Source organism: Sphaeramia orbicularis, chromosome 8 (assembly GCF_902148855.1).
Source record: "Sphaeramia orbicularis chromosome 8, fSphaOr1.1, whole genome shotgun sequence".
Lineage (NCBI taxonomy): Eukaryota > Metazoa > Chordata > Actinopteri > Kurtiformes > Apogonidae > Sphaeramia > Sphaeramia orbicularis.
Genome location: NC_043964.1, coordinates 42,318,337 through 42,345,614, shown reverse-complemented (window position 1 = coordinate 42,345,614; position 27,278 = coordinate 42,318,337). Strand labels below are relative to the sequence as shown.

The following is a 27,278-nucleotide window of genomic DNA, read 5'->3' as shown; positions in this document are numbered from 1 at the left end:
TCTCCTCTGAAGATGCGTCAACCTTCTTCCTGTTCTGGTTGAAAGTTTTTTCCACTTTGCATCAAAACAGCTTCTGTCCCATTAATGCAGACTGAAAATGGACTTCAGCTTCCTATAGTCAGCTAGTGTTTGATAAGATGGTAGACTTTATGAGTAATTTGGAATAAATCTACTTTGTTTGATCTCTGTTGACTTCCTTGACTAGCAACTACCATTAGTTCCTTTGCTGCAAATTGACCCAAAAGATTTATTCAACCAAAGAAATCTCTATTTTAGCTGTTGTAGTGTTGGTGAAATCAGTATTCAAATCTAATAACAATACTATCTTAAATATACTTAAATAAATCATTTTTAGGGTCTTATTATAGTTTTAGAGCCACTCTAAAAGATGACGCCTTTCACAGCACTGTACTGTTTAATTATTATGTTAGTGTTTATACTTCTTTTTGATGTTGTTTTTTTTTTTTTTTTGGTTGTTTTTGTGATTGTGAGTAATCAAACAAGAAAATTGTTGTAAGATCAGTATCTGTAATATAAATCCAATGTAAATTTTACTACAATAATTCAGATCTTATACAGTATCATTATCACATGGTACCTGATTGAACTTCGTTGTATATTTTTATAATGTGACATGTAATATTTTATCAATTTTTTTAACACCATATTTAGGCTGTTGTCATCTTAATTTAATACAGTGTAGATGCTTCACATTTTATCAGAAGATCATTTGTTATACATATAAAGCCTCATAAAGAACAAGGTTTATTTGGATTATATGAGGTTATGATCATTCAACCATTAATTTGTGTCATTGCATAATAAATTCATTTTCTAATCCAATTATATATACATTTTTTAATTAAATCATTTTCAGTAACAATAGCTGTTGAATGTGATGTAAAAAATGTTATGCTCTCCTGAAATGTGGTAAAATGAGTAGAATTTTCTGCACATTAACACTTCATTTATTTATTTATTTATTTATTTATTTATTTATTTATTTTACATTTTTATTTAACCTTTATTTAATGAGGTTGGTCCCATTGAGATGATGGACCCCTTTTTCAAGGGAGACCTGGTCAAGACGCCAGCGATACAGTCACATAATTACAGTTTTACAGTAACAACAGCATTTGCGCTCACAGAAAACATATATAATAAGCCTAAACATTTACAGACCAACAGTCTTGATTCCAGAGTTTTAACACTCTCTTTAAAATCAGTCAAATGAATCAGTGTTTGTAGCTGGAGCTCAGACTGAAGCTTGTTGCAGGCATCAGGATCTGAAAACCTAAAAGGTTTCTTTCCAGAAATGTTTAATAGAGATTAAATTAGAAAAGTCAAAACATGTTTATCTGAAAAGCACACTGGCCAGCACTGACCACATGCTAAATTAGACATTTAATGAGAATTTAGTTTAATGTCCAGAGGAGGAAACAGTGTGGGAGTGAACCATTAAAAGTGAACATTTTTAGAGAAGCACATCATCGCTGTGTGATGATGTCCCAAACAGCAACCAGCCAGACATGCTGCAGGAATATCCCCAACAAAGGGCACTTTTGTTCCCAGCTGAATTCTTGAACATCATTTTCTGCATTTTCCTGCAAATGACTCAATCTCCACGTCCCTCGCCTCTCATTCCGCCTAATTATCATTTTTCATGCGTGTCCCATCGTCCAACAGAGATGGGTTGTTTGGGAGTTTCCAAATCTTGTCATGATATGTGTTTACAGACGTGTGATAGGTGTAACACCAAAAATACACAATAATACACACACAACAATACACAATAATATTGGTGAAATCACACACAGTTCCAGGGATACCACTGAGGAGCCCTGCTGGTCCTGTTTGATGCAAATGTGTGTGATGCTCTCTATTTCCTGCATCTGCTGTATCACATAGATCAGCGTATACGCAGAGAAAAAGAAGTAAATACCAACGGCACTAAAGGCCAAAGGTGATGTGGAGCTAAACGTGGAAGAATAGAGATGCTTTAAGTTAAAGTACTAATGCAGCACCCCAGAACAAATAAAACTACTACATCTAAAACCTCATTTTAATTCATATTATCAACAAGATGTACTTAATCTTAATGTGCAGTTAAATGGTTCAGGTCAGTACTTTACTATTCTTTACATTTTTGGTTTAATCCATCAATGTGCATGTTGAAATCTACGGCTGTTAGTTCAGCTCCTTTGATACTTTAGGTCAGTGGTTCCCAAACATTTTCAGCTTGAGACCCAAAAGGTCAGAGTTGAATCTCTAGGTCGAAACTTCAGCTGAAATTTCATCATGAAGAATTCTGCCTTTTAAACTGCCCTCAGCTCATTGGGTCATTGCTTTTCTTTTCTCTCTTTCTTTCTTTCTTTTTTTTTTTTTTTTTTTTTAAATCATTTTTGTTTTTTCTTGAGGTTGATATTTACAAACTCTTCCAGAGAACACAATTAGGAAAATTTATTCACATTTCATATTACTGTATTTTACAGCTCCACCACTGATTTTGGCTCCAGAGTTTAGTAACTCAGTTTTAGACTCACTGAGTTGAGTCAAGAAAGTAATATATAGTATATTGTATAAGATCATCATACACAGCCTGACCAAAGAATAGTTGCCCCTGGATTTAATTTAGCATATAGTTTGGACCCTTCCATTTCATTAACTCATTCTTGAACTCTAATTGATGCAGTGAGTAACTTCTCATTTCTTAAACAACCATCCGTTAAATAGGGACAATAAAGATTGAACTTTGTTTCAGTGGAAAAAGGTCATGTGGGAAAAGACAGATTAAGTGATTACCCATCATGCCTAGTGCCTACAGTACAAGCCTGTGGGGACAGTGTGATGATCTGTTGCTTCAGTTGGTCAGGTCTAGGTTCAGCAATGTTAAGTCCATAAAATGATGGAAATAAATGCTATGACATTGCATAAGCTTACTGAAATGATGCCAAGGTGAGGTAGTCCAACAAAATACAAGAGATTGAGAATGTTTTTTGTGGGGTTTTTTTTTGGCCAGGCTGTGTATATTTGTAGCACCACTGTCCTGCAAGAACAATGTATCTCCAAAAAGTTGACTTTATATGACCTGTTTCCAGCTTTGTGATGATGGATTTCACAGCAAACCCAAGAGGGTTAATAAACATTTAATTCAGCTTAAGAAGGAGGAGAACTTAATCAACCCATACAGGAACACATCATCTATATATTTTTTGAGATATGTAGATCTCAAGGGACAGGAAGGAGTGAAAAATTGACCAAACAGTCAAGACAAATGTAGTGGATGGAGTGTTTGCGTCTGATGTGGTGGAGTAGAAATGTAAATGTGAACTGATGGGAAACACACAAGTAAAGCTTGAGCTCAAATTTACACCTAAGTACTTGAATAAATGTACTGAGTTCCATTCCACATGTTTGTAATTTAAATATATCAACATATTCACAAAGAGCCAATTACTATAATTTTTCAGTGCATGGTTGATGACAAAAATCTTTTTTAATGGTCATTTATGTAACATTTATGCTGTTCATTGCTATTTAATCTGTATCAGATAATCCAGCTAAAACAAAGCAGTCTAATCATTCAGCATTTACTTTAACACAACCTTAATGAAGTAATACAAATAGCACCAATGAACCAGCCTAACTCTAACAGCAGCATAAACAATACACAGGCACATTCTGATCTGGAAGTAAAAACAGGAAATTTAAGACAAGTTCTCAAAAAGCAGAAGAACGATTACAGAATACCAGCGCAGATCAGCCAAACGAAACTCTTCCCTCACTCTCTGCCTCACCTGGGACCCTTACCCTAAAACCCCGGCCACCTTCCTAACCCACACACCCCACCTCAACCACCATATATCAGTTTCATTTTAGATGTCCCCCCTCACACAATTGAAGTAACTAGATTCTTTCCTTTGGTGAGCCAGGGGAGATTGAAGCAGAGCACACAATGGTCTATTCATTAAAGTAGCAGCACACACACACACACACACACACACACCTACACACACACACACACACACACACACACACACACACACACACACACACACACACACACACACACACACACACACACACACACACACACACCAATCAGCACCAGCAGTGCATATTATTTGCCATCTATATCCCTCTATAGTATATGCACATGCATTTGTCGGTGCAGAAACATGAAAAAGACAAATCCACATACTCATACAACATCCCACTCCCAGCTGCAGTGAAAGCCCATTCAACCAACATCTTGTGAACCACAAACACACACAAAGAATAGAAACTCTAGTGGTATAGGCACAAAGGCCGGATTCACAGCCATGCACGAGGAGGACCGATTTAAGCTACGCAGCTGCATGAATTTATTAAGAAAGATGGAGAGAACGATCAGGAGGGTCCTCTGAAAGACTCAGTCATTTTTATGATGTGACTGAAGATTCCTTGACATTTTAAGTGAGGGTGTAAGCGATATTTATCGCCATATGAATTATTGTAGTTCAGATGTGTACAATGATGGCATTTTATTTCAGCAGAAATCTACAAGGAGCATCTGACGCTGTAAGAGACTGTCTCCAGTGACTGGCATTTTGCGGGCATAACCTGACTTTTAACCTTCCTTTGATTTGGGGAGAAACATGGAGATCTGATCATATCATACAGTAACCAAGGAAATCAAGCTCCAGTGCAGCTTTGATCTCAAAATACATTCAGAGTTGATTACATTTGTAATAACTGCAATAAGAGCGGCCCAGGTCCCTCTGCAGGGTTGACTGATTCACTTCAGTAGGTAAATACTGACACACCTGCTTTATCCTGCACAGGTGCATGCAAGAAGAAAGGGCAAAAAGAGTGAGGGGGAGAAAATGAGAGCAGGAGCATGACATAAAGATTAAGATATGGAGAGGTTTTTTCATCTGATACTACACTGTCCTGGATGTGAGTAGACTTCACACTTGGTTTGATAAAATGTTTGTTTTAATCTCTGCACATGTTAATCATCTGGCCTCAAATAAATTAGAATCTTTAATGACCAGAAAATAGGGGAGAAAAACCACATTTTCTTCACTTTGAAGAATGTAGCCTCTATAACTTCCATTACAACACAAAATTAAAAAAAAAAAAGGTTAATTTTTTTTTTCTTCCTTTAAAACATCACAACTAACACATACACTGCATGGTGCAGTGCATGATTTAGCAAAATTTGTTGTTATTAATGTTTAATGTTAGAAAATAATATCACATATTGTAAACTGAAAAACATTATTTAAATCATTTATGTTTGGCTAAACATTGGTTTTAACTCTAAAGCAAATAATATTAATAATACTAAGTTTTGGGGAAGAAAAATAGAGACTCACATAAACTGTGACTTTTAAAATATAGCTGGATTTGGATTTAAGGTTTTACTATAGTTTAAAGCTAAATTTCTTTCATTTACTGTTTGTCTTTAAGTGAAGTTTGTTTCTGTTTGGTTCAGCTCATCATGCTTCAGTTTCAGTTTCAGTAGCTGTGTCACTAATTTGGTCCTTGATTCATGATAAGTAGTTTTAAGGGGAGACAGTGATTCATTTGCAGGACTGTACGTAGAGCTGTGTGCAGGACGAGGTTCGGCCTTCAGGCTGACGGGACTGGGCCTCCCGCTGTCATGGTCGCAGGACCTTCTGGATCATGTCTCCAGTTTTTCCTGCAGACATGGAACACTCACCCTATGGGCTCTGTGCATATGTGTTAACCATTAAATGTGTCATCCATGTTCCATGACAGGACATGTTTGCGCAGGCGAAAACTGCTGTATGCTGTCATTCATTTTGGGGATGCACTTGTAAATTGTTCTATATTTGTCTGACTTTTAAACCTATATTTACTGTAGGTTTATCACACTTTAAACTTATAGAATAAATGAGTGCTTGAGAAAAAAAAAAAAAAAAAAGGCCTGACGCTTCATCATATTTTTTTTTACATTGACTCTAAAAATTGGTTAAAAGTTTTTGCTCTTTGTTTAAATCAATAAATATATATATTTTTAAAAAGCCTAACGAAACAAAAGCCACATAAAATGATATTTGTTGTAGTCAATTTTAATGTTTTTTTTTTTTTTAATCATAATTATATGTTTTATAATAACCCGCAAAACTGAAGAAAACGCATTTTAAAAAATACCACCAAACAGGCCTAATAAATATATAAATATATGAATTTGCCTAATTAATACGCTTTTTAACGATATTAAGAAGCACAAGCATATTTTTTGGCTCATCTGAATTCCACCTGCAGCTTTTTTATTGTATCTTTTTGTTTTATTACTTTAAATGCATTGTGTAGAAAATAAATGTCATTGGTCCACAGCATTATCTTAAGGCTGGTGCACTGAACAGTACTGGTTTTATTTTCCTAAATGATTCATCTAATACTCTTTTGACTTAATTTGATTTCTCTCAGTCTGAATAAAGTCTGTTCAGACTGTTAAACCATTCATCTTTCTTCTGAAGGAAACACTTTTACAAGTATTGAAAATGATTAAACGAAGGCTTTTCTTCCTCCATATGTTGACAGTTATTCCAAACACAGTGGTATGTAAATCAGGCTTGTTCATTTCCCTTCCTTTCTCACTTGAGCACAAACATGCACACTCCAAAACAAACACTCACGTCAAACCGAGGCCGGACCACAAATCCTCAGCTGCACCGCAGGAGAGAAATCCCCGGAGTGTCTGTGTGAATGCGTCCGGTGGAACAGCTCCAGGAGCCGGACAGTCCCGGCGCAGCTCCCCGGGCTGAGCCGCCGCGGTCCGGGAACATTCCACCCCTTTATGTCAGGGTTTGTAGAGCCGCGGACAAAGAGTGACGGTAAAAGGGAAGACACAAGCCTTTTCCTTCTTGTCTTTTCTTTTTTCATATACACAGAACTGCTATTTGTTCCCCCCTTTTTCATTTAAGGGGGAAGGGGGGTGCTCGTTTGATCACATGATTACAATTCACCTGAGATAAAACAAAGGCAGCAAAGAAAGGAGGGGAGAGGGGGAGAATGAGACACAGAGATGCACTCATGGTTAGGATTCCCTTATCACAGTCAACATTCATGGATAATGAAAAAAGTGGTGATTTTTGGATTGGGGGCCAATGTGTCGCATGGCGGGTATACAAGGGGTCATTGTTGGGAAGAACAGCGCTTGCGTTTGTATCCGTGCGGCACTATAATGTCTCTCCTTTCTACATTTTCTACCAATACTGTTAGGTCTGAAGGCGCACTATGTTCACTTGTTGATGCAATTATAAAACACAGACACACACTGTCGGAGGCCACCAACGTCTGCAAGGCCCTTTCAATAGAAAAGATGACACCTGTGATAAAACGGTGAATTCACTGTGAAAACCACTTAACAGATACATATAAACCCGTCCTATGCCTTTATCTTAAGCAGTGTTGGCATGTCAGTTTGAGAATGTCTTTGCTATAATTTTACACCAAAAAAGAACGATTGTATTCACTTGATTCTATTCTTGGATCCACTTTGGACTGATCATGTAAGCCTATAAAATGGGTGCAACGTGGTTAAATGATTTTCTGCAAGACTTGACCAGCTATTCTATTCTATTCTATTCTATTCTATTCTATTCTATTCTACACAGGAAAAATTACTGAGCATTTTTTCCAGGGTCAAAATTATTTTCCTCAAAAAGAATAAATTTAACTCTATATTGAGTACATTTGGCTCTATATTGAGTTTGGAGAGCTCTACCCAACGAGTAACTTTAACTCTTTTTAGAGAGGGAGCAAATGTTATCTAAGTAGAGTAAAATTTTATTCAGTTTGAGTAAATTTTACTCAGGCAAATTTCCTGTGTGTTCTATTCTATTCTATTCTATTCTATTCTATTCTATTCTATTCTATTCTATTCTATTCTATTCTATTCTGTGACGAACTTCAGTCTCTAATCTCTTAATCAGGTTAAGACTTCTCCATTTAAAAACTTTAATAATACTGAGGTGGCCAAAATTATTAGAATACCAAATTATTGGCATATTTAAGGGGTTTAATCTGGGTTTCAATTGGCCATTAACATACCCATAAAACGAATGAAATATCTACAACATCATCATTAAGCACGATAATAAAGCTATCAAAGGGAGGTTTAGGCCATTTTACAAAAATCAAGCTTGGTCTGTTTCACTGTCAAGGTCATACAATCATGTTCCTTCACAGAAGAAGCCTTGTGTGATCATTGTCAGGTGTGATCGTGGGTAAAATTGTGGTGATGCAAGAGTCTGCTGAGAATCTTCTGCTCATTATTTGTTGCGCTCAGAGCAACTATCGGCAATTTTCATGAACATTATGAAATGAAATCATGTTTTGGAGGCAAAAAATGGTCAAGATTTTCAGATCTGTTGGGCGTTCTAATAATGTGTTAGAATATGACAATGTTCTAAATAAACCACTATAAATTGGGGACATGTATGTTCTGAAATATAAATAATTGGGATCTGTTTTTAATGAGTAAATATTTGTCCTAACTGGTCTAAAATAAAGAAAATTTAAAGGTTTGCTCATTGTCAGCTCAGAAGTGAAAAAAAAAAATCATGCACAAGCTAAAACTCACTTGCGCCTTAATATTTATTTGAATACGCAAGATTTGGAACGTATGCCATATCTGAGTTCACACAGTATTTTACCATTATCAGTTTATATTTTATAGTGTCCATAGAGTAATAGCAAAGGTCTTTACGTGATTTATCTGCATGACCTTATCATTCTCTCATATCCAAACTTTTAACTTTACGCACTTACGATTTACGCACGATTACATGGATTAAATGCAACCTGAGAGAGAGAGAGAGAGAGAGAGAGAGAGAGAGAGAGAGAGAGAGAGAGAGAGAGAGAGAGAGAGAGAGAGAGAGAGAGAGAGAGAAACTTATTTATCCTTCAACCAATCAGAAATCCTCAAGCCTTCATTTGTGTAATTTTGCTGCTCCTTTAAGACTCGTCGTGCCCAGTGTTTTTTTCTCCCAGTCTCATACAAGGAGCTCTTTAAGCCCCGGTACCGACACACAGAGCAGGCATTCATACACGGGCAGCGCGAGCGAGGGGGCTGGGGAGCGAGCGTCACTGTGGAAACTCGGGAACTCACGGATTCTCGTGCAAAACCGTCGACCTCCTTTTCCCATTACTGAAGTAAGGCGCTTAGCATTTCCAACTCTTTCCTCTCTACAGATGGCTGCTCTGACTCTGCGTTTTGACTCTTTTCCTTTCATCGGAATCATGGACAAGAACCCCGACTCTGAATTAGATGTAAATTTACCTTTAATGTACCTTGAATAATAACATTGTGCTTTACTTTTCATTTACAGCTCGTCTAAGTGATCTTGTACTCGACTAAGGTTCTTTATTTGTGTGAAGGGCTGGTTTTATTCAAAGACATCAACAATGCAACATTTGGGACATTTCAAATTATGTAAAAAAAAACAAAACAAAACAAAAAAACTAAAACTAAAAAACTTTTTAGAGAAGAAAAATAAGAGACTGGGAATGAGACCCTGGAAAGTAAAGTTGTTTTTGTTTTGTTTTGTTTTACATTAAATAATTGCCTTGATTGGAAACAGCAGTTTTTTTTTTTCCAGATAAACGTTTTAATAGAATGTCCTTTGCAGTGGCTAGCGGTTTTTTAATTATTATTATTTTTTTTTTTTTCCAAAGTAAAGCTGTGAAACTCTTGTCCCCTACAGAGGAAATGCATTGCTGGGTCTCAGGAAGTTAAACATGACAAATGTATTTTACACATGGTGACAAAGATTCTAAAGTATAGTTACAGAATGCAAGAATTCATGCTGACACGCAAGTTAAGATTTGTGGCTTTTCTTACCGACTCAAGAAACAAACAGCCTTTTTAAACGGTATTTTTAGAATTTGTAAAAGACTGTAAAAACGAGGTAAAAACGAATATAACTGAGCAAATTGGAAAAAGTTATATCCAACACTTGGTACAAGCTGTATAGTTTTCGCTGTCTACATTCACTGCTGTCTTTGCATCTACGAGGATTCTGATTCTGAAAAAGAGTTAGTGAGAGGAAAACAATAAAATGAAAATATTTCCAAACTACCAAATTAAGGCCAAGTTATTGACAAGCCAAGCGGCGATAATGAGTTCACTAAGCCGAAACTCATTACGCACAGTAAATGTGCTCTGTATTGTCAGTTCATTACACTCATCATTTGAAGGGTGTGTCGAGAAATACATATTGTTAGATAATAAATCCAGTATTTGCAATTTTCAGAGTGACTGACAAGCTAAGAAGACAAACAGGGATCTGTCAACTTAATTATTCGCCTCTCTTCTTCCTAATCCTGCTGGAAATATTGATTTATGATTAATTAGGCAGAAGCGAAAGGCAATTATCATCTCTCAGTCAAGTTATTTCCGATCATTGCTCGGTCTCTGGGTTTCAAAAAGAAGCTATATAAACAAGCAGTGTGACGTACAAGCAGGCAACACGTGCGCAACGAGGCATTTGATGTTTTACGTACAATGTTTTTGCATAGTGTCGCTTCCGAGACGCAGTGACAGTCTGTCGGGTGGCTTCGCAAACCAGGTGGCAAGCGAATATCATTATTAATGCGGTTCGAACAGATGGTGAACCTTTACAATTCCCTCTGCTCGAAATATCCAGGGTTCCTGATATCCACTCTGGTGTTCATTAAAAGCTGTTTTTTTTTTAACAGTTAAAATGTAAAGTGTCGCAGGACGCGTGAGCTGTAAATTAATTCTGTCAGAGATGGAAAAATAAAATCACAAGTTGATATAGTGTTAAGATTTTGCTGAAACATAAATGTAAATATGGGATGTCTGCGTGTTAAGTGGGTTCATCCATTGTTTAACCCACACACCCACTGGTAAACTGCTTTCATAAGGACATATGACGTGGGAATGCTGCTTAATTTTTGCGAGAATACGACACCGAGGTAGGAAACAAACCAACAGACTGGTTCATGCGACGTTCGCTGATTTAGGACGTAAGGAAAGGGACGTGGTGTTGATTTAATGGTCAAAACAAGTACACATTTTGCTCTGGCTGATAGACCTGCTCCTGTTTAACAGACTGTGTCTAAGTGCACGCACGCGTACTGATACGCGTACGCACAGGGTTTGTGTTTCCAAAGCCAGGCCATGTTTATCCAAGAACTGTGGAGTATAAATCCAAGGTCTGTGCTGCTGTGGCCTCATATCATTCCAACACTTTCTCTCCGGGGAGCCTGGAATAACTGCAAAACCTTAAACAGTAGCTTGTTTGGGGCCAGTGGCAGCAGACAGACAAGGCGTTATACAGGAACTGAACCATACAGGGCCAAATGAACATGCTTCAGCTCATTTAGGTAACACTGACCTAATAATAACTTAGCTGACACTTTCCTGTGGGTCTATGGCAAATGTTTAATCCTTATGATAACCAGTTTGGACTCAGTGGGGTCTGTCTGTGAGGATATTCCACAAGCATGTACATGTGTCTTATAATAACCAAAACTTTTTATGGGTGCAATAAAAGACCGACTACATAGACTGGCTTCCAGTGGACCTCTTAGAAATGTGGCATGCATGGTGCATATTTCGGGGTCACTTTTCTTTGGTCTGATACACTTACTAAAAAACAGCAGGTACAGTAAAGTGTTTTTATGTTGGTGAAGTTTCCATAGCTTTGAAGCAGAGCCATTGGTAAACTGACGCGCTTTTCTCTTTTAGGTCATTGTTGGATTTCTCCTGCGGGACAAACGGAGGAAAAAGAAAAGGGGATCTCAGGAGGGAAGTGAGACTGGGTGGGTTTGACAAGGATAGTTGCGCATTAGCAGGTAAACTGGGGTCCAAGGTGCGCACTGTGCCGCCTATGATACCAACAACACGGATGGAAAGAACTTTAATGTGGAACCCTCACAGAGTTTTGCAACGGAGGCTGAGAGTTGAGACAGACTGGCCATTTATACTGTAACTTAACGGAGGCCAGAGAGACAGATCAGGCAGTAGTCAGCCGACAGTCCGTGCGTCACTGTAGGACAAACAGCAGCAGGAGCCGGTCAGGTAGAGCTGAGGGTCAACGGCAGGCTTTGCATCCTGTGCGCACCTGGAGGCTTGTGTGTGTAGGAAGATGTCCAGAGAGGACCAGAGCTTATCGGAAGTTGAGCTCAGCCCTGGGGTGTCAGACGACAGCCGCTCCCTGTCACCGGGTCGTACCTCCGGTGCCGGTGGCTGCGGGGACTCGCCTCTCCGCGGACAACAGCAGCCGCAGCTTGCGGGTCTGGACGACGAGGCGGCGGGCCCCTCATCCGTCAAATCTGACGAGGAAGACGAGCGCTTTCCCGCGGGAATCCGTGAGGCGGTGAGCCAGGTGCTCAACTGCTATGACTGGACCCTCGTGCCCATGCCGGTGCGCGTGAACACCGGAAGCAAGAGCAAACCGCACGTGAAGAGGCCAATGAACGCATTCATGGTGTGGGCGCAGGCGGCGAGGAGGAAACTGGCGGATCAGCACCCCCACCTGCACAACGCAGAGCTCAGCAAGACCCTGGGGAAACTGTGGAGGTGAGGGGAGAGTTCAGTACCACTAGTCCACGACAGTACCCCTAACAGAGCCACAACCAAGGACAGAGCAGGAGACAGTACTGAATGCAAATCTGCTGCACCTAAGTAGTATTTTAATAAAGCAGAGAAAACAAGTAAAAATGCCCATGATACCTTTAAAACACAGACATCTGATGAACCAGTACTACTTGGTTGAGGTCCATGGGGGCAAAATGCCTTCATTAGTTTAGGACAAAGGTCAGTGTCATGGTCTGGTCTGAGCCCGAAGGCAAAGAACAGTGAAGCTCCCAAATAAAAACACAACTCATCTGATCATCGGCTTGAGTTACTTTGACTTGTATTTTCATTGTACTCACAAATAGATTTCAAGTCAAATTTAAGAATATAGTTTCAAGAAACAACGTAAGATGGAAAAGTACAAACTGTAAAAAAAAGAAAAAAAGAAAAAGAAGTTGTCTTTTGAGTGTTAATGTAGTGTAGTAATGACGCAAAAGCTTTTGGCAGTTTTTGTTGCAACTCTGTTTCAGAAGTTTCAGTGTATTTCATGTCAATTAGTCAATGTGAACATATTTATTGTACAGTCATTATTTCACTGCCCAGTCTTGGTTCCATCTCACTAGTTCAGAATAACTTCTGAGAGCGACATAGTCACATGTTCCTAAATGAATGATAATTTGATGCCTAATTTGGCCCTCGAAGGGACTACTGAACTCATATTTAAAGTTCAGAGTTTTGCAACACTAGCCACTTCTTTTTCTTCAATCCATTCATTGTCACAGACTATAATGGACTTTTTAAAAAACATTTCCTGTGTTTGATGAAATTCCTAAGCACTAAAACTGTTAACAACATCATCTTTGTGATCACATTGACCATCCACATTACCTCCATTTGTTTTTTCTCATATAAAACACTCTGTATTTGCTGTTTGGAAGTTCAGAGAGGTGAAATTCATTAGACTTGTAAAGCTTGGACACTAATTCAATTGAAATGAATGAAGTTTTGACCCTGGGTTCAGGCATGATAGGTTAATTGACCCAGAAACCTGATGAACAAGGAGGCCAAGATAGGTTAGGGGTTATTCATGGCATTCCTGACAGCAGTACCATTTAATGTATTTGCAGACAGGATGTATTTTTAACCTGTATTATTTCATTACCGTGCAGGAGCCAGTAACACCTGGCAGGCACAACAGATGCAGCCGTGTGGAAATATGGACCCATGTACCATATCTGCTCCTTAAATACAATTTATGTAATTATGGCAGGATGTTTGTCAACCTATGGCACTGTTTTTGTCTAAGGCTTCTCAACGAGGCTGACAAGCGACCCTTCATTGAAGAGGCAGAGAGGCTGAGGAAGCAGCACAAGAAGGATTACCCTGACTACAAATATCAGCCAAGACGCCGCAAGAGTGGAAAGCTTGGTTCTGGATCAGGAAGTGAGGCCGACGGCCATTCGGAGGGTGAGGTCAGCCACAGCCAATCCCACTACAAGGGCCTCCACCTGGATGAGGCCCACAGTGGGGGAGCCGGGTCCCCTTTGGCAGGTGGGCAACACCTCATGCTGCCGGTGGGCTGCAGGCTCCCTCCCATTATCCCAGAGACCACTGTCACACTGCTAGATAGACATAAACACTGTACCACACATATGTTAACTTCTTCATAAAACAATGAAATAAGGTACACCTGAACAGGTTTGGGCCCTAAACTTTTTTAGAAGTGGAATCATTGGAAATACGCTTCATGGTGACCATTTTACTTTCTGTAACTCCATTAATTCCATAACTGAATTGTGTCTTTTTGCATTATTTCTCCAGAACTAAACATGACAACACAGAAAAGGTGACCTCTTGCGTTTTGTTTTAAAAGTGAAAAATTACATAGATACTTAACCATAATAGACATTTCAGGTGAAAATGTGACAAAATCATGGTATCTGAGAATGTATGCTAGACTGAGACTGTCAACTATCATCAAATCAAAGAGTAGACGTCAACTTTTCTGAGTTATTTGTTTATTTATTACTTTATTTGACAATGTACAATAATGAACATCGATAATGAACAACATCAGACTTAAATATGCTGGATTATAGTTAAAATGCTACTTTGCATCCATAGTCCATAGGCAGGTAACAGAAAACATCACAATTAAAACATAGAAACAGAACAATAAATGAACAACACTTAAAAAATACCAGACATTAAAAGGTTAAAAGTTCAACATCATCATGAGACTGGTTTGCCTTTAGCTACTGTTTAAGTTGAGTTTTGAAGGTGAGTTTTGTGGAGCAGTGGTAGACTGCTCCAGTATTTAGTCACTTCACAGAAAAGGCATTTTATCCAAAAATGGTTCTTTTGTGTGAGACTTTACAGAGTCCTTGGTTAAAAAACCCAGACTTGGGAGGAGGCGCAAGTCCTTGTAGCACCTTATAAATAAATCCTGCATATTAAAAAAAAATAAAATAAATTATAATTCTCAAAACTCAGCAGATTATACTTAACAAAAATGTTGCAGTGATAAAATGAAAGTGTTTTTGTTTTTATCAAGGACTTTTAAGGATTTTTTTTGCAAAGTGATTCAGTTATTTTGATTACATTTACACCTGTTAGGGACCATCTTGGGATGTAATTCTCAGTAGCTGTTATGATTTAAGAGATATAATGCAGTACCACCTTAAATGTGCCACATGTTATCTAGTTTAGCTGTAACCTGTTTTTGTTTTTCTGCAGGGCAGAGCCACAGTCCTCCCACACCTCCCACCACTCCCAAGACAGAGCTTCAGTCTGGGAAAGCAGGAGATGGAAAGAGGGATGGTGCTGGGAATGGGGGCTCCCGTGGCCCACTGGGACCAGAGGGAAACTCAGGTGCTCCAGGATCTGGGAAACCTCACATCGATTTTGGTAATGTGGACATTGGCGAGATGAGCCATGAGGTGATGGCCAACATGGAGCCTTTTGATGTCAATGAATTTGACCAGTATCTTCCCCCCAATGGGCACCCGGGGGTCGGGCAGAGTGCTGGGGCAGGCTCGGCTGCAGGAGCGTCCCCTGCCTCACCATACACTTATGGTATCTCCTCAGCTCTGGCAGCGGCCGGTGGACACTCAGCAGCCTGGCTTTCTAAGCAGCAGCAGCCACAGCAGCATCACAGCTCCCCCCTCGGCTCTGATCCTTCTAAAGCACAGATCAAGAGTGAGACCGCAGGGGGCGTAGGCCATTTTACCGAAGCAGCATCACAAGGATCCCATGTCACTTACACGCCTCTCAGTCTTCCTCACTACAGTTCTGCTTTCCCATCTCTGGCCTCCAGGGCTCAGTTTGCTGAGTATGCTGAACACCAGGCCTCAGGTTCATACTATGCCCACTCCAGCCAGGCCTCAGGGTTGTACTCTGCCTTCTCTTACATGGGGCCGTCACAGAGGCCTTTGTACACTGCCATCACTGACCCCGCCAGTGTACCGCAGTCGCACAGCCCCACACACTGGGAACAGCCTGTCTATACCACACTGTCACGACCATGACAGATAACAAGACCAGAGGGCACTGGTGCAGGTTCAGCCCCCTTTTCCATGTCAGACCCTTTGAGCAGCAACAGAAGTGTTGGCGGTACGGGTCTTGAAAGTGGTCTGGACTGGGGGGGCGGAGGCAGGCACCAGGGTGTTGGCTGGGGAGTCAGAGGGCAAGAAACCCTGTTCTGTTCTTTCTCAGCTGCAGAAATGCTGTCACAGCCTGAGGATGAGGAGTCACTGGCTGAAACAGTGTAGAAATCAGAGAATGTATTACTTTGGTGGGGCAAAGTTAAAACACCCAGTTATCAGAGGAGGTCCAGGTTAGAGTCACAGCAGCAAACCTCTAGCACTGAAAACTGGCAGTGTTAATGGGTGGAAATATTGTGTCCTTATCAGGTGAAGTGGCAGAGGAGGCACACTGTAGGCTACAAAGGGGCCAGCAGCCAACAGGGACCACTGCATACACTGAGAACATCGAAACTGGAAATATTCAAAGCTCAAAACATCGACCTGTGTTATCGATAGATACATAGGCTTTATTGTACTGAAGTATTGTGTGCCAAACAATGTAACAGTTCACTTCTCAGGCAAAATGAATCCTTTTCCAGACAGTTATAAATTAATTCTAGAAGCCAATTCAACAATAACTGATAACATGTTTTTGATTGGCACGTTTGTCCCTCCTTAATTCAGATAATTGTGCTGTGTTCACTTAAAATACCTTTTGTAAACACAAAGAACATGCATGGAAGAAAAATGCCATAAACCATGCTGTTCAGGTATATGTGAAGAATATTTCCTATACTATAAATACGAATGCTGACTATTATTAGGAATATGTATACAATGTGCTTGAGGACACGTGACAAATGTATATTAATGGATACTTATGTATTTGTTAAATGACCAAAGTTTTGAGACCAAAACTTTACATATAAAGAAGAAACTGATCTCACAGACCGATCTCTTTCTCCCAACGTCATACAAAACTACCTTGTATTAAGTAGAAATGAGTTAGTTTTATCTTAGTGAATTTGACTTATTGTAAACGATTAAAACTGTATTAGGTTTCTTTCACAACAGCACTGATGTGTGGTGATTTCCAATAACACACAACATATTCATTGAGAACATTCATGCTAAAAAAAAAAAAAACAATTTTATTTATGCATTTTCATAGTTCTCAATGTGTCATAGAACACATTAATACCAACTTTTTCAAAATTATTTTAACAAATACTAATACTGTCAAATGCTTTTCAATATTGTTATGTTATCTCCACTGAAAGTCTGCACCACTGCCTCTGTTTTTCCTTGTATGATACTGAAGATATGTACATAGATCAGTATTCAATGTGAAGATCTTAGTTTCAGTAACGCCAATATCAAGAAGCAGTTGCCAGAGATTGCGCTTCAAGCAGATATGTACGTTTTAACAGAGCCTAACACTGATGTAAAATATGCCTTGCCCTAAATAACACATGCTAAACACAGGTTAAACAGAGAAGCAGTAACATTTATTTAATGTTTATGTCTTTTTTTTTTTTTTTTTTCAGTTTTTTGACTATTACTTACTCTATTTGTACTGTTTTTTTCCCATTTGTCTTTATTCTATGTTAATTTCAGTCCTTGTATTTCAGTATGATTTAATTTGTTATCACTTAAATATTAATTTTCACTATTTGACACAAAATGTATGCATGCAGCACTGCCAGCTATTTGTATTTAACCGTTTACCTCCACAAGTGACAGAGCAGAGGTCCAATCTTTAATGTTGCTATGAATTTTTGCATTCCTTATTTATATTTGTTTTATGTTCACATGAGCTGTTAACATGTATCTGTCTGCAATGAAAAAAAAATCTGCCATTTTAGTATTTGATATTTTCTATTCTTGAATAATGTTTTCCAGCAAAGCATAGCTACACAACCTCTAAACATCACCAGCAGGAGCGAAAGCCTGAACATGTGATGATGTCTAATGATCTTTTACTCTCACTTGAAATAAAGCTCTGTTATTTCTGCTTTAATACAAGTCTGCTACTTTCTTACACTGGAACAAATGATAAAGTGCATATTAATACATCTCAGTCTGAATAATAATGATAATAAATGCCTCTTATTCAATAAACGCCCTCTTGGATGATGCTGTAGTTATGGGGTTATTGGAAACTCATCGCCCTAATACAAATTATGCAGAACAAACACATGCCCTAATGGCATCTAGTGACTCAACCAGTGCTGACATTCTCAACATAATCTGTTCAGCTAAAGGATAATTCACTTTATAGCAGGCTGGTGCTCAGAGTGATGGTGCCTTGTATGTGCAGAATGTGAAGAGACTGGGGATGATGCAGCACTGTAGTAGAAATGACACCAGATAAACATATACTGTGCAGCTGATAGAACACCTGAGAGTCTTATCCAACTGGACTCAACGGGTTATGAATGCCTATATGTATATTTAAAGTCCCCTATGGTGTGCTTATATGTGTATGTGTTTCTTTTTGTGTTGCGGGTTAAGCCTGACTCCTAATTCCCTCCCTTTAATCGGCTGTGTGATACTTTGGAAAAGACAAAGAGGCCCATTGAAGTGGAGCTGGGGGTGGGGGTAGTGGGGTGGGGAGGGTGGGTGCAATGAGGGAGCCTTACCCATAACTGCCTGGCCCATAGCTTCACTGGGATACAAAGGGACTCTCACACTCTGTGCACATAGAGACCCTGCAACCCCCGTTACCCGCCTTCATACACTCATCCCCCACTCACTCTATCATCAGGAAGAAAACACTGTAGCTGTGTTAAAATATAACATAAATCAGTTAATTAACAAAGACATTATATTCTGTCTTTGAGTGCATTAAGAGCAGGTGTCGTAGATACACAATGTTGACATGTGGCCTTCCCTGCACCTACCACCTGCACAGAGCAGAAGCATTCAGTCAGTACCACGTTCATGAGAAATAAGTCGAAGAGAACAAAAATATTGACTAAGATCATGCTAGAGTTTAGTAAAGCGGATGTAGGAGGGAGGAAGAGGAGGAAATAAAGCCAAGAAACCTTCCAAAAGAAGTGGAAGTGAGGACCAAAAGGGTACAGAGGTATTAGCTGTACACTCAGCTGGGTTAAGGGTGACCTGATGGTGGCCTCACTGTGGCTGGTGCTGCTGAGTGTCACATGGCTTTCCCTCTCAGCTCCATGAAACCAGTGCAACTTCACCCTCAGGCTGCTGTCTCCTGCAATCAAAGGACTCGCTGATTGAATCCCTTTTTCTGAAATTAATAACATGACTGCGGTTACACACAATTAAGAGTTCACAGTACAAAATGGCTTCCTAGGATACAGTTTCAGTGTTAGTGAATCAAACAAGCAAGTTATTTGCCTTCACCACATGAGCACTATCCAGCCTCCACAAGTATAGACTATCAGTATGAGCTGATTTATTTTTTATGTCTGTAAATACATGATGTGTATATTGTATGTACCATCACCACACAAACATTTAATAGTCGGAGTATCATTGCAGCTACAACAGTGCTGGTAATCCTCTCTTTCTTGCAAGCTCTTAGCCCCAGTCTTCCTTCATGCACTGGCCCTCTTGCCATCTGAGCAGCAACCCATTTCCCTGAAACAATACACTGACTGTTTGGTATTTTTGTGCATGTTTGTATCGAGGGGAAAAGCGGGGAGGAGGAGAGCATCAAGCTGCGTCAGCTGCAGGGTGTAGATCTGACCAATCTATGGCTGATCACTTTACAATCTCACATTCTAAACTATTTATTGAAGATAGGCCTGAGGAAAAAAAAAAAAACCCTTCTAAAACATGACTGTCTGTAAACTGTGCTAACTCATTTGGGGATTTTCCACCTTGGATAATACACAAATGATGTGAGATTTTAGGAAATCTGATGTAAAAAGGTTATTTTCAGACTGAAAAATGCTGGTATTCAACAAAAGACTATAAGGTGGTTTTCACCTTTCTAGAGCTGAACACCTAAACCTCAGATGTCATAATACTTGCAAAAACAAAAGGTTGTCGCTTAAACATGTCAAGGTAAAAGAATTAACTCTTTTTCCATTTATCAAATAAGAAAAATAAATCTTTATAAAACAAAAGAAAGATGCAGAAAGCTGCATGATAAAATTACTTTACAATACTTGTGTAATTCCTCCAGTGAATAATGCAGGCAGAAGTCCTTTTTATTATTCTGGTATCATGTAGTGGAATGATCCCCCATTTACATAACAAGTTGCCAAACACAAGAGGGGCTTTTTTGAAGTCAGATTAGGACAATTTTTTCTTTTTTAAAATTGAATCTTTATTTAATCAGATGAAGTCCCATTGAGATCAAGATCTCTTTTACGTGGGTGACCTGGCTAAAAGGTCAGCAGCACACACTATGATGAAAACAGGTATAAAAGATAGGTGATAACAATAAATTAAACAAAACAAAACAGGCAATATTTTAGTAACAACACAAAGCAATCACAAAGTTCTTAGTAAGGCAACATTTCAACATGATTCTCAAATTCAGATCAAGGCCCTCACAAAGTAACAGATTAATATTTATAGTGATTCTTTTACGGTAGCCATCATATTTTGTGTTGTTTTTGTTGCTTTTTTGTGTATTTAAGAAGAATGGGAATGAAAATACATATGTCATAAAATTCTTGGGTGGTTTCTGTCTTCCAAGTTAGAACTAATTGTTTACAGTATAATAGACACAACCTCATATGTGCTCTGTCTGATGATCCAAAATCAATCAATATGTTAAATTATGAATAAACCCAAGTGTGGTATTTACCTACAGATGTTAATGGCGGAAGAACTGTTTGACAGCATTGCTCTCTTTAGAGACTTGGAATGTAATTGGTTACACTGCTGCATTGTTGGTCATACAGTTCCTTTAGTTTACTTTACTACTCCTTTGTACAGAGGTGACTGCAGTGTTGCAGCATATTTACTTGTTTTGACATGGAGGTTCACACAGACAGCATAACTTCAAACTCATTACAGTTTACTGATGAGCAATAAACCAAGACATGCTCATTTGTACAAAACAGTTTATTTATATAACTATAAAACAGTTTTATCATGTCTCAATTTTGTCATTCAAAACAGACTGCAATAATTACAACACAAAGTTATTTTATAAAACAAAGTTCATGTTCAACTGAGGTTACATTTCCCCCTTGTGGCTCTTCATCATAATGCAGCTATAAAAACCAAAGTGTGATAGATTCCAACTTTGAGTTTCACTTGTGTGTGGAATGCACCGACAGCACACTGACACTAAACACAGCACTCACAAGTGTGTAAACCTGCAAAAAAAAGTACTGTTTTACAACTGTTAAGTGTCCGCCCTGTACATTTGATGTACATATACCTCCCTAAGCTGTTTTCTGTGATACTGTGGAACAGACTAGGTGAGCCAAAGCTGCAGTCTCTGGACTCATTCTGGGTTTGTGTAGATGACTGACAGCACATATAGTTTTTTTTCCAGTGCAGAGTAGATAGATTTAATCTGTTATGATGAGTTCATCACAGCCCCAGTCTTCATAACTCCCGTCAGGAAGGTACCGGCGGATGATAATTGGGATCTTTCTGCTCCTGACGGAAGAGAAAAAAAAATATGACAGTGAGATATGGAGTGCTACAAAGAGTGTTTTGTCTTCTTTTAAAACAATACTACAGAGAAAATTTAAGTACAGTCGTACCATGAATCACACTACACAATTGTTACTTACTTTAGTTCTTTCATAGCAATTTGCAAGGGGTCTGTTTCTCCCTCCAGCTCCACCATGACTGGGGCGCACATCCTGTAGGAAATAAAGCAGCAGATAGAAGGTACAGTTAAATTACAGTCCATGTGCAATGGGAAAAATCATAACTTGGTAAGTTACTGTAACATATGGGTTGACGTTTTGTTTTAATTAATATTATTATTATGCATCTGAAAATTGAGAGGTCTGGCAACACACTCCAATACACTGATATCATGTCCTGCTCCTTTCTGGGACTGACTGATGCAGGGTGATGGCGATAATGACAATTCTGGTATTGTTACTCCACATTGACTACAGCAATCATTATCAGTATTATTTGTAGAAGTAATATCATTAATTATGATCAATCATTTTGCCATCCCTATAGAATTATTATTGTGGTCATTATAATTTCAATTATAAATATTACAAGACTAAATACATTTTTAAAAAGAAGCTCACCGTTGTGTATGTGTAAATTAACGGACATGCTTTCAAACCTAGGATCTGTCTCAATATAGGGCAGCTTTTCTCTAAGAAAACATCTCATTTTCATTATGCTGCTGAGCATTTTACAAATTATAGAGAGCTGAAGTCCCACCCCTTGTTGATGTGTCCCACAGGACCTTATTTATAAAACAAAAACAAAAAACAAAACTGCATTACAATCAATGCGGAGAGACGAGTTTGTTTTTTTTTCTTAAATCCCATTTGAATTGCTCCATCATTTACACTTATGATGTTTTGTCAATTTAAAAGGTAATTTTACAAGTAAAGAAAGTCACAGTTTGCAATGAAACTGGTGAAATATCTGACTGTGAAAAATAATAGTAAGACTAAATAGTAAGACTACACACTAGAAAGTTGTAGAGGTGACATCATCATAACCGTCTCTCTCCATTATCTGTTACTATAGACACTGAAGATGTTTCTGCAGCTACAAGATGTCCATACTGTAGTGACTTTATCTCTTTCAATACTTTTCACTTCACACTCAAAGACTACAGTAAAATGTACTGGGGCAGCGACTGTTTTGGTGTTACGGACATACATTAAATGCCATGAGAGATGCAAACTAGATACTTCCCTATATCTGCCGCAAACCTGAATTTCTTATACTGTAAAATGATCTATTAAATTGACAAAAATCATATGTGATCAAATAATATCATATGTAGCACATTTCAAACGGGATCAAAAAATTGTTTGTCTGTTACCATTGACCACCGTTGATATTTTCTCTGAAGTTTGGCCCCATCTACCTACCTACCTATCTATCTATCTATCTATCTATCTATCTATCTATCTATCTATCTATCTATCTCACATTACACACACACACACACACACACACACACACACACACACACACACACACATATATATATATATATATTATGGCTGCATGATTAATCGATTTTAAATCGAAATCGGATTTTTTAATTAGGACAATTTTTAAAAAAGGGAAATCGTAAAATCGATTTCATCTCTCTCGTGCCTGCGGGCCGCGTGCTTGCGGGCTCCCTTAGGCTCCTCCTCCTATCACTGACAGCGGTCTGTCACAGAAGTCCGTGTAATGACCGGACTTTAAATGTGTTAATGAGCCCACAGTACTTATAGCAATGTAAGCTGTGGCTTCACGTATGGATCCCACAACTGAAATAGAACTGCATGTGGATCACTCATCTTACATTGTCCCGGATCCGTGCCGTACTGTCTTCTTCCAATCCGGGTCCGGGTCTCGGGGTCATCAGCCTCAGCAGAGGAGCTCAGACAGCCCTGTGCCCACACACATCCACCAGCTCCACACATAGAATCCCTCCAGCGTGTCCTGGGTCGGTCTATTCCACGCACAGATCCCCCAGTTTAAATAGAACCGCATGTGGATCACTCATATTAACGTGGTCCACGCACGCACGACTGATGCCTGTCACTGACTTACACTGGTATCACTTTTGTGGGCCCAGATACCCAGAATAAATAAATAAATAAGTCCTCTTACTTGCTAAATTTTTCCTTCACAAATGTAAGTTCTGGAACACAAAACCAAATATTATTTATTTTTTGAAAGATGTTGAACTTTATTTAAAGGTGTTAAATAAATCTGAAAACAAAAAGGCAGATATAAAAAAGGTGTAAAAACAATCAGTATTTGCTCTGATTTGGACATTGTATTATAGTGTATTCCCCCTGGCAAACTTATGTTATTTTCTTGTTGTATACATTGTTTGTATACTCTACTTAATTCAATAAAGATTTAATTAAGAAAAAATAAACTTCTGTGGGTTCATCACGTGATACCATCACAGATTTGAGGTCAGAGCAGTGCCTTGCATTGTGGGCTGCTCACGAAAACGACATGCTGACTTCTGTTGTCTTTTGTAGTTCTACCCAAAAATCGAAATCAAAATTGAAAATCGAGTTTTTAGAGGAAAAAAATCGGGATTTTTTTTTTTTTTTTTGCCAAAATCGTGCAGCCCTTATATATATATATATATATATATATATATATATATATATATAAACATATATATATATATATATATATATATATATATATATATATATATATATAAACATATATATAAAAAAGTCAGTAAATGTGATAACCAAGCATTGTGAGTCATTGATATTTCATGTTTTTTAAGCTGGTTTCAAAGTAATCAGAACATAAGTAACCACAGACAAACCACAGGCAAACAGATCATAAACATTACAACTACTGACAGGGCTGGGGTAAGCCTTACCTCCAGCTCAGGTCTTTCAAACATATGAAATCACTCACGCTATCTGCAGAGCTCTTGTCCCCAGCACCCTGGCTCTCTCATATTTGGTCATGTATGGTGTTGTGATCCTCTTCTGGTTGGCCTGCTGTCCCTCTCCCGCTGGAAGGATCTGCACGTTCTCCTGGTCATCCTGATCGCAGCAAAACAAACAAGTTTAAATCAGCAAACATGTTGGAAATCGTGTTATCACGGAGCGATAGAAGAGAAAGGTAAAACAAAGGTGATTTTATCGTAAATGACTCGACTTCCCGATGGGACTTTTCAACCAATTCTAAGGGAAACTTACATCTTCCACATTTTCCAGGTCGTCTAATCCCTCATCCTCCTCCGCATCATCAAAATCTCCATCATCGAAACTGTAAATTAGATAAAATACTTATTACTAAGACCACAGAGGCAGATGACCTGCGTACCACAGTGCGTTTAGCTAAATGCTAGCTTGAATTAGCGTCAACCCACGTTGTGTTGTATATATATTGTTTCAAGTAATATGGCAAAGCTTTATGTATTTACTTACTTATCTTCGTTGTCTGACATGTTTTATAGCAAAGCTCTTAAATCTCTCACGTGAATTAACAGAATTTAAAAACACAAGGGACAGTTTTAGTCAACATTCACACGCACGAAAGCAGGTCTCCGCTTGAACTGAATAACTTCCGGTAGCTGCCGGATCCTCTTCTTCTTCTTCTTCGTTTTAGTCTGCGGAAATACAAGAGACTGGAGCACTACCGTCACCTACTGTTTACTTTTAGAATGCTCATGTTCACTTTTCAAAGAAGAGTGGTGATGAAGATGATTGTCGAAATAAAATGTTCTTATGTGCTAAATGCCCTTATGTACTTACATTTGGATTTTATGTGCATGGATATATGTGTACATCGGCCATTATTAAATGCAAAAGAAAACAAAAACAGAACATATTCTTTTATACACTCAAGGAAAAAAGAAACGCACCATTTTCATTTTCTCGATTTTTTTTCAGAAATATGACAGTTATTGCAAAATTGCAAACTACCATGAGTTCAGTACTATTCTGAGTCAAAATGAAATGATTGTTTTCCTGGTTCCGGTTGATTGATTTTGATTTGTAATAAGAACTGTATTTCTGTATTCCTCACCCATGTCTGCCCATGAGTGAAACTGAGATGAATTGGACCTCTCCTCAATTGTTCACAACCATTCCCTATAAAAAGACACCAAAATGGAGCAAAAACACATTTGTCCACAATGCCAAGATAGATAGTAGTACCTGCACTTAGTTTACCTGCACGTTTTCAGTCAACCACACTTAAGATTTTGATATTAGTTTGAATTGTTATTCTTTTTTACTTTATCTGGAGTGCACACATATGTAAGGCTATCATCTGCCATATTAATTTGTGAATTATTTGTCATATTATTATTATATTATTTGTCGTTTCTAGTTTCTGAGCTACCAGGCATGGTGGTTGAAAGACTGTTAAATGCTGTTGCCAGCTCATCAGACCAAACCACAGGCTGTGGCATCACAGGAGGGAATTTGTTTAAGATGGGTATGTTTTGTATTTAGTTAAAGTCAGCAGCTATCTCTTTTCCACTTATGTGCTATTCAGTTTGACTAAGCCACTATAGATGTTCCTGATAGAAAAATTCTGTGATACACACTGAGGCAAAAGACAGAGTCACTGGAGTCTGGAATCAGAAGATTTTACTTGCAAGGACTCAAGTACATACAGTGAGATGCAGCAGTTGACTAACACCAGGAAGTCTAAATTCTTATGAAAGAACATGGATATTACAGTCATTGGTCCAAGTGTCTAAACATAATGACGTTGATCAAGTTCACCATTGGCTTAGGTACTCAAAAACACGGTGCTGCATGGGTTCAGTGACTGCGTTTGCACTCTTCTCCCACCTACACTATGGTCTGATCTCCCCAAGGGCAACAGGCTACTCTGGCCCCGAACTGGCCCCATGAGACAGAAAACATGTAGATAGAGAAGAAATGGTAAACATATCCCGGGTGCTTTCTCATAGGGTATGTCATCATGACCCATCCATGACTCATGTTCTGGTCACCTGGGGCCTCATGTACAAAGACTTGCGTGGATTTCATACTGAAACCTGGTGTACGCCAAAATCCAGAAAAGTCCGAACGCACAAAAAAATCCAGGGGCCTCATGTACAAAGACTTGCGTGGATTTCATACTGAAACCTGCCGTACGCCCAAATCCAGAAAAGTCCGAACGCACAAAAAAATCCAGATGTATGAAACTGTGCGTACGCCCGAATCCAAGTACATTTCCTTTATTCATCCCAATCAGCGTGGAATTGAGCGCATATGTTGGAGTACCTGGAGTACCATAAAATACGGACCTTGTAGGTTTCTTGTTGACTCCCCAGCGTTAGCCGGTCCTCCGGTCCGCCACAGCCCACTGCTGATGCCCGTCCGACCGACATGGGTCTGTGCTGACCCAAGTCACCAGAGGACATCGTGAGGACAATCGGCGGAGTCAATGAGCGACTGGACCGACTAATAAATGTTCTCACAGACATGAACACTATATTTATCAACCAATGAATTTTATGTCCTTGTCTCTTTATATGGTTGTTGCTGAATGTCCATCCGGACAGGATTGGCATTGATGGATACAGGGTCTAATTGGTTCTGGTT

General features: G+C 38.8%; 2 protein-coding genes across 4 annotated transcripts; one reads left to right on the top strand and one right to left on the bottom strand.

Annotated features, from left to right (window-relative positions):
• Window positions 1-8,985: 8,985 nt before the first annotated feature.
• Window positions 8,986-18,106, top strand: sox10 (SRY-box transcription factor 10). 3 transcript variants are annotated; one of them, XM_030140467.1, is made up of 4 exons: window positions 8,986-9,171; window positions 11,732-12,565; window positions 13,869-14,029; window positions 15,299-16,089. In XM_030140467.1, exons 2-4 carry the CDS (start codon window positions 12,132-12,134, stop codon window positions 16,087-16,089), a joined length of 1,386 nt encoding a protein of 461 aa, XP_029996327.1. In that variant the 5' UTR covers window positions 8,986-9,171; window positions 11,732-12,131. The 3 variants fall into 3 exon arrangements, with proteins under 3 accessions (XP_029996327.1, XP_029996325.1, XP_029996326.1); XM_030140465.1 differs by having other exon boundaries at window positions 8,988-9,171; window positions 13,869-14,113; window positions 15,299-18,106; XM_030140466.1 differs by lacking the exon at window positions 8,986-9,171 and adding an exon at window positions 9,178-9,288 and having other exon boundaries at window positions 13,869-14,113.
• Window positions 18,107-21,122: 3,016 nt separating this feature from the next.
• On the bottom strand, window positions 21,123-25,302 carry polr2f (RNA polymerase II, I and III subunit F). Its single transcript, XM_030140506.1, has 5 exons — window positions 25,143-25,302; window positions 24,912-24,981; window positions 24,625-24,755; window positions 21,822-21,893; window positions 21,123-21,684 (listed from the first exon to the last, which is right to left on the bottom strand). The coding sequence occupies exons 1-5, from the start codon at window positions 25,160-25,162 to the stop codon at window positions 21,594-21,596; spliced, it is 384 nt and encodes a 127-aa protein (XP_029996366.1). The 5' UTR covers window positions 25,163-25,302; the 3' UTR covers window positions 21,123-21,593.
• Window positions 25,303-27,278: the final 1,976 nt, after the last annotated feature.

What these genes read in the sequence shown, in the direction of transcription:
- sox10 (XM_030140465.1), top strand. Translation starts at nt 12,132, where the DNA reads ATGTCCAGAGAGGACCAGAGCTTATCGGAAGTTGAGCTCAGCCCTGGG. An exon ending in ACCCTGGGGAAACTGTGGAG is followed by an intron (nt 12,566 to 13,868) that starts GTGAGGGGAGAG and finishes TTTTTGTCTAAG; the next exon opens with GCTTCTCAACGAGGCTGACA. An exon ending in AGCCGGGTCCCCTTTGGCAG is followed by an intron (nt 14,114 to 15,298) that starts GTGGGCAACACC and finishes GTTTTTCTGCAG; the next exon opens with GGCAGAGCCACAGTCCTCCC.
- polr2f (XM_030140506.1), bottom strand. Translation starts at nt 25,162, where the DNA reads ATGTCAGACAACGAAGATAA. An exon ending in ATGTCAGACAACGAAGATAA is followed by an intron (nt 24,982 to 25,142) that starts GTAAGTAAATAC and finishes TCTAATTTACAG; the next exon opens with TTTCGATGATGGAGATTTTG. An exon ending in ACCTGGAAAATGTGGAAGAT is followed by an intron (nt 24,756 to 24,911) that starts GTAAGTTTCCCT and finishes TGCTGCGATCAG; the next exon opens with GATGACCAGGAGAACGTGCA.